This window comes from Leptonychotes weddellii, chromosome 6 (assembly GCF_054177405.1).
Source record: "Leptonychotes weddellii isolate Sample4059 chromosome 6, ASM5417740v2, whole genome shotgun sequence".
NCBI lineage: Eukaryota > Metazoa > Chordata > Mammalia > Carnivora > Phocidae > Leptonychotes > Leptonychotes weddellii.
In genome coordinates, this window is record NC_138374.1 from 137862361 (window position 1) to 137869274 (window position 6914).

General features: G+C 53.5%; 2 protein-coding genes across 2 annotated transcripts in view; both read right to left on the reverse strand.

Moving 5' to 3' along the window:
* Positions 1-604: 604 nt before the first annotated feature.
* Positions 605-6847, reverse strand: AQP10 (aquaporin 10). The gene is given in 10 exon segments (XM_006743478.3): positions 605-778; positions 882-1067; positions 1532-1749; positions 1974-2016; positions 2018-2087; positions 2185-2322; positions 2987-3085; positions 3088-3112; positions 3503-3668; positions 5677-6847. Coding segments are annotated over 9 exon segments (900 nt in total). The 5' UTR covers positions 3608-3668; positions 5677-6847; the 3' UTR covers positions 605-762.
* Positions 5714-6914, reverse strand: part of UBAP2L (ubiquitin associated protein 2 like) — a 34766-nt gene continuing 33565 nt past the window's right edge. Inside the window, exon 25 of the mRNA XM_081823235.1 lies at positions 5714-5723. Within this exon, the coding sequence (XP_081679361.1) occupies positions 5714-5723 (10 nt within the window). The remainder of the gene's footprint in view (positions 5724-6914) is intronic.

Sequence of the window (6914 nt, forward strand, 5' to 3'; positions counted from 1 at the left end):
CTTTGTGCGGGGCGGGGGGGCGGGGTCTTAACCTTTGCGAGGCCGGGTCTCCCCCCCCACCCACCCACTGCACATCCGTCCGCAGCCAAAAGCCAAGTCAGCCCGGAGAGTAGCGAGCCCAGACGTTTGTTTTTTTCCCAAGTTTATTTAAGTAACCTCCAAGCGCAACCTGGGGCTCGAACCCACGACCCCGTTATCGAGTCGCAAGTTCCTCCGACTGAGCCAGCCCGGCGCCCCATAGGGAGCGCCGGCGCCTTTATTCGCTGGCAAGGGGCCCGGGAGCGCGGCCCCGCGCCCCCCGCCCCCCCGCGGCCCCGGAGTCAGGGCCTTGCCCCGCGGCGCGCCTCACCCCACTCCGGGACGGACGGCTGGAGCGTCTGGGCACTGGGCCGTGCCTCAGTTTCCCCGTTGGCGCTCCCGGCCGCCAGGCAGGCCCGGCTCGCACCCTCGCCATCTGGAGAGCCGCCCCGCGAGGGAAGGGCGGCCGCACCGAGGTTCTGGGGTGGGAGCCCGGCAGGGGGACCGGGCTCCGCAGGAAGCCCCCCTCGCCGGGGCTGCCCCGGCCCTCCCGCGCCGCTCCCGGGCGCGCCCTCTGGTGGCTACTTTGAGGCACTACGTCCGCAGAAGCCATCAGGGTCCAAAGTGGGAGGAGGGGACGTGGGGAAGAGGGGAGGAGGAGAGGAGGGCTGGAGGGCAGGAGGGGCCTGGCCCGGATCGCCGCCTCCAGGCATCCTCCGCAGTTTAGGAGGAAACGATGCCTCATTAGCGAACCGCGAAGCTGGTGTATTCGTCGAGAGAGAATGTCTTGTCACCACCCCTGGATCTCTGGCCCTCTCCAGTGTCCACAAGGGAGGTGAGGGCTGTCGTGTCAGAACCTTTACCGCGGCAACTGAACTGAGGCAGGCATTTTCAAGTCGGAGGCTTTATGCTGGGCAAACTCCAGATCCTGAGCTGGCTCTGACTCCTCCGGGTGGTGGAGAGCCACCAGCAGCTGGTATGTGGCTGTGCCAAGCGTGGCCCCCACCAGAGGGGCCACCACAGGCACCCACCACCAGCCATTACCAGCCCTACAAGAGAGGGACATGAGGCTCTCAGGGCTGACTCCCCTGGCCTCCCCGTGGAGCACTGGGGGCAGTCACAAGAGTGCTCCTGAAAGCAGTTCCTGGGGAGATGGACACCAGGAAGAGGGTGTCTTGGCAACAAAGCACAGCACTTAGAGAGGAGCCCCCAGGAGAGCCTTGGTCCAGCCTCTTGCCTTAGGGAATTATCTGAATATACCCATTTTGCTGATGGGGTCACTAATGCCCAAGGAGGTAATATGACACACCCAAGAACACCATCCCCACAGTTTCAGTGGAAGGGGTGGAGGGAGAGGAGAAGGGGCAAGAGAGAAAGGGAGAACCAGGATGTAGATGAGGGACACTGTCCTAAGAGGCTAAGAGAACTACGTAAGCAGAGAGAGCTGGGGACCCAGACTCAGAGGGAGGAGAGTGAAGGGACTGCCCCAGAGGAGGAGGCCGTAGTCTCCCACCTGAAGACTTCAGGGCCCCATCCAGCCATGTAGGTGAAAAGCCGTGGGCCCAGGTCGCGGGCAGGGTTGAGTGGGAACCCACAGTTGACACCCAGGGATAGCCCGATGGCTAGGACTAGCAGCCCCCCTGCCACAGGTTCCAGACCCGCAGGCACTCCCTTGTTCCGTGTGTTCACGATGGCCAAGGTGCCCACAATCAGGATCCCTGTGCCCAGAACCTTGGAGTTGAAAGAGGCAGAGGGGCCCCCATAAGCTGCCAGATGATCCATCTGCCCTTTCTCACCCAAGCATCCAAGGCCACCAACCCACGCCATCTGATTTTGTCCAACACAGGCAACTGGGGCAGGGATGGTGCAGAGATAGACCCAACCCCACATCCCAGAGAATCCCAGGGGACAAGAGCAAAGACCGGGGCTTTCCCAGGTCTACCCCTCGCACTTACCTGATCCAGGAAGCCATTGTTCAGGGACAGATACGGGGCAGGTTGCAAAGATGGAGGCCGTCTCCCTGGGGCCAGTCACTGTCAGGTTGCCACCTGTATAATTCTGTAGGGCATCTGCAGGGGAGGGGAACACCCAGGATTTCCATCTTTGTTCTTGCAAAACCACTGCAAGGCACTCCTGGCCACACGCAGATGCTCCCAACCATGTTACCGTAGTAGACAGCGTAGGTGGTTCCAGAGGCACAGAAGGCAGAGAGAAGCTGCACCAAGCAGTAAACGGGAAGCTTGGCCCAGGGGAAACGCCCCAGGAGGCACATTGCCAGGGAGAAGGCTGGATTCAGGTGGGCCCCTTCAAGGATCCAGAAAAGAAAACCACCATCCCTTAAGTGTCATTGCCAGGCGCTCACCAGGTAATGCTGCTGTTGCCCCTCACAACTTTTTAATTTAATCTTATTTATTTAAGTGGTCTCTTCTCCCAACGTGGGGCTCGAACTCACAGCCCTGAGATCAAGACTGGCATGCTCCTCTGACTGTCCTGACTGAGCCATCAGGCACCCCTGGAGCTCACAACTCTTAAGGCAGATGTCACTCCTCCCATCATGCGTCAGGAAGCTGAGGCTCAGGGAGGTCATGCAACTTGTCGAGGTCACACGGTAAAGCCCAGGGTCTGCCTACAGTGTTCGTGTCTCCAGGCCCCGGCACACTGACACAGCACGTGTCTGGGGGACAAGCAGGTGTGGCCCTGCACAAGATGACCCCAGAGGGCTTCAGGAGGGGGACACGCGAAGACAGTCCTTACCTTGCCATAGATCTGTCTAGGTAAGTGGGAGAAGGACACACAAAGGGAAGGGGCTGGACCAGGCCAAAGGCAGATCTCAGTCCAGGGCACTAGTCAAGCTCAAGGAGATAATGTCCATGAGTCATCGAAGGATCTGCCTTATGCCATATACCCACACTCACGTGCACGTGCACGTTCTACCCCCTCTGATGACCAGACCCCACACCCTCCTCACCTGAAACGTTACCACTCACGTAGATGGCTATTATAACCACCAGAGAGCCAGCCAGAAGCGTGGTGAAGAAGTTGCCTTTGTTTTCTCCGCTGGTGACAGCTGGGCCACAGCCCCCTGGGTGAGGAGCTGGTGGGGAGAGGGAAGATGAGGAACAGGAACCAGGAATAGGGAGCCTGGGGGACCAACAGGGAACAGGGGGAGAGAGGTGGAAAGGCAGAGGAGGAGCCAAGAGAGCTGAATGAACAGGAGGGGTCAGCAAGGAAGGGAGAAAAGCAGACAGAGGGAAGTAAAGGGGAGACGTGAAGGACGAGTGAAGAAAGGGAAGGAGGATGAGAGATGGACAGGGATAGGAATAAAAATTAGGGAGTAGGACAGGAATGGAAGGGACAAGGACAGGGAGAGAAATGATGGGTAGTTGAAAGAAGCGAGACAGCAGGAAGAAGAAATAGAGACACCAGGAGGAGCCGAAAACTTTTGCCCACCTCGGCTCTTTCGTTCCCCCATTAGCCAGCTTACCAAGAGCACCAACACACCCAGAAACTCTGCCAGGCACTGTCGGGCCAGCTGGTTGTGGATCCGGAGCCGGCCCGTGACTTTGGTTAGGGGCTGACTATAGGCCATGCTTAGGACACCCTGTCTCAGGCTGCAACTCTCTCCGTATGCATGGGCACACAACGACAGCCTGACAGGGGAAACGGTAAGGGAAAGACTTTAAAACCAATTAGCTCGGGCGCCTGGGTGGCTCAGTTGGTTAAGCGACTGCCTTCGGCTCGGGTCGTGATCCTGGAGTCCCTGGATCGAGTCCCGCATCGGGCTCCCTGCTCGGCAGGGAGCCTGCTTCTCCCTCTGACCCTCCCCCCTCTCATGTGCTCTCTGTCTCTCTCTGTCTCTCTGTCTCAAATAAATAAATAAAATCTTTAAAAAATAAATAAATAAATAAAATAAAAATAAAACCAATTAGCTCAGCTCCTGGATACGATATCTGCACACGTGTGCAGGCTAGGGAGGTAGAGATAACGGGAGAAGGTCCAAGGGCAGGCTCTGTGCATGACCAGAGCCTGGAGTTTGCCCAGACCCTGTCTCCTTTGTCATCCCCATTCCTCTCAGGGGTAACCTCCTCCTATGCCGACGGGCTGGAGGAAGTATCCCACGTCAGTGCTCTTGGCCACAACCTTGAAAGGCAGCGCTACTGTTCCCACTCTGCTCATGAGGGTCTTGAGAACCTCAGGACTCCCCTCGGCCACACAGCTACTTAAGGGCTAGGTCTGACTCTCCACCTCCTACTGCACAATGCCTCTCATGTGGGATGTGAAGTGTTTCCCCCAACCATTTGGATGCTTAAAATAAAACCCACTCATTGAATGCTTGCGCTGCCCTCATGCAGAGTCTCACCGCGGTTAGAAAGTGCTCTAGCTCTGTGTCGCCTGCCTTGGCTCCAGATGAGCCTTCACACCCACGCTGAGCCCCACCTCCCCTTCTCTGGGTGCTTGCCACCCTGATTCTGCACACACATAGCCACTTCTTACTTCTTATCGCAAGCCTCCAATTAGGTGCAGTCAACTATGAGTCAAGTTCTAGACCCCGGGGAGCAGGGGGTAGCAAGATACAGTGCCTGTTCTCCTATAGTGTATGTTCTTCTGGTAGGTGGAAATATACAAATTAAAATGCTGTAGAGAATTTATGAGGTTCTTGAGAGCTGGGCCGTATTGACCCACGGGCTCTAGCACAATCCTGGGCACTTCTGTAGCAGGAGTTCTTTACTGGGTTTAGCAGTACCCACTTTGGGGCCAATGCACCATTTCCCAGCTGCTGGGAATATCAGATGCTGAGAGCACACAGCTGCTTCCCTCACAGTTAATACCTTTCATGGCCTGAGACAGCCTCACCCAAGGTGACATGCCCTCTTATGCGGCCCATGTCGATGACTGGTCGATGCAGGGATACAAAGACCTGGCCTTCTTGCCTCAGTGTAGGACAACCCTGAAGGGTCACTCAGCTTCAAAGTCTTCTCTTGTAACTTCCTTGGGTCAGTCACCTCTTTAGCCTAATCCTGCCTTCCTCACTTTCTTACATGCGTATCCCCTGAGGGCACTAGGACCCCCAAGAAACCTTGTTCATGTCTCTTTTCATCTTAGTCTTTGCCCAGGGAACCCATTCTTTTTTTTTTTTAAAGATTTTATTTATTTATTTGACAGAGAGAGAGATAGTGAGAGCAGGAACACAAGCAGGGGGAGTGGGAGAGGGAGAAGCAGGCTTCCTGCCGAGCAAGGAGCCCGATGTGGGACTCGATCCCAGGACCCTGGGATCATGACCTGAGCCGAAGGCAGACGTTTAACGACTGAGCCACTCAGGCGCCCCAGGGAACCCATTCTAAGACAGTTGGTGTCAGGAGTGGTTCTGCAAACTCTAGAATGGAATTTGGGTGATCACTCACGGGCTGGTTGACAAGAACCCTGTCATGGTAGTAGGTAGAATATGGATAGTCTCTAGCTTGAAGGATGCAATGACTAAAATTGTCAGCAGTGGTCAGTTGGAAGCAGTTACTGGTTGAAAGGATATGCCCTACTGCAGTATGTCGAGCACTGGAGAAGCCAAGGGAAATGGTCACTACGTTCCGCAGAGCTGGTTGCCAAGCCAAGGCAGACCACAAGCCAGCGGGCTCCCTTCACAGCATTTAAGGAAAGCCTAACCTCTTGCATCCAGTGGGCACCAGAGTGGAGGACCAGCTCAAATGTGACTGTAGGAGCAGCAGAGCTTCAGAGGGTGGAATTCTTAGCCCCACTGGGTTTCCTATGTCAGGGTTACGGTCCTAAAAGAGAAAGGGTAGGATCCTGACACTTGAGATAGGTTACATCTGGGTAGATGCAAATGAGAATCCTGAATCCCCAGATTCCTCTGAACGCTCTCTCAAATCATTTAGATTTTCCTTTCCCTCTAGTGTTCTGAAGTAGTGGGTTTTTTTTCATCCTTGCTATTTAGCATTGTGGTGGGTCTTTCAGATTAGAAGTAAATATTCTGCACTTCTGGGGTATTTTCTTGGTTTATTTCATTGATGGTTTATATCATTCCAGTTTTCTTATCTTTTTTCCTTTTTTATTTTTTTCCTTACAAATTTTTTTTAATTGAAGTATAGCAGATATATAACATTGTATTAGTTTCATGTGTACTTTTTTCCTGTTTTCTATTTCTATTACTTGGTCTTTCTGGAGATTTCCTCAACTTTGTCATCAAAATCTTTTTATAGTTTTTCATTTCTGCCATCACATTTTTTTTTAAACTCCTCAAAGTTCATTCTTTTTTTTTTTTTTTGAAAGATTTTACTTATTTATTTGAGAGAGAGCAAGCAAGCACAAGCAGGGCGAGGGGCAGGCAGAGGGAGAGGAGAAGCAGGCTCCCCACTGAGCAAGGAACCCAATGTGGGACTCGATCCCAGGACCCTGGGATCATGGACCTAAGCCGAAGTTCATTTTTATTTTATTTATTCCTTTGTAGGAATATCTTCTGGCTTTATGGATCTATCATCTCATATTTCTAAGGACATTAAAATGTGCCCTTGCTAAATTTTCATCTTTCTGCAAGTCTGTTCCCCCAAGTTGCTTCTCTTGTCTGTACGAGTCCACCCTTCATGCTGTAGACTATCCACAGATGTCTGGTAATGTCCAGCTCCATGTATTTATGGTGATACTCTGAAAAGCTGATTCGAAAAATCAATTATAAAGGCACCTGGGTGGCTCAGTTGGTTGAGCATCCAACTCTTGGCTTTGGCACAGGTCATGATCTCAGGGTTGTGGGACTGAGTCCTGCGGTGGGCTCCACACTCAGCAGGGAGTCTGCTTGAGATTTTCTCTCTCCCTCTGCTCCTCTCCCCCACTCACATGTGTGCTCTCCCTCAAATAAATAAATAAATTTTAAAAATCAATTGTAGGGG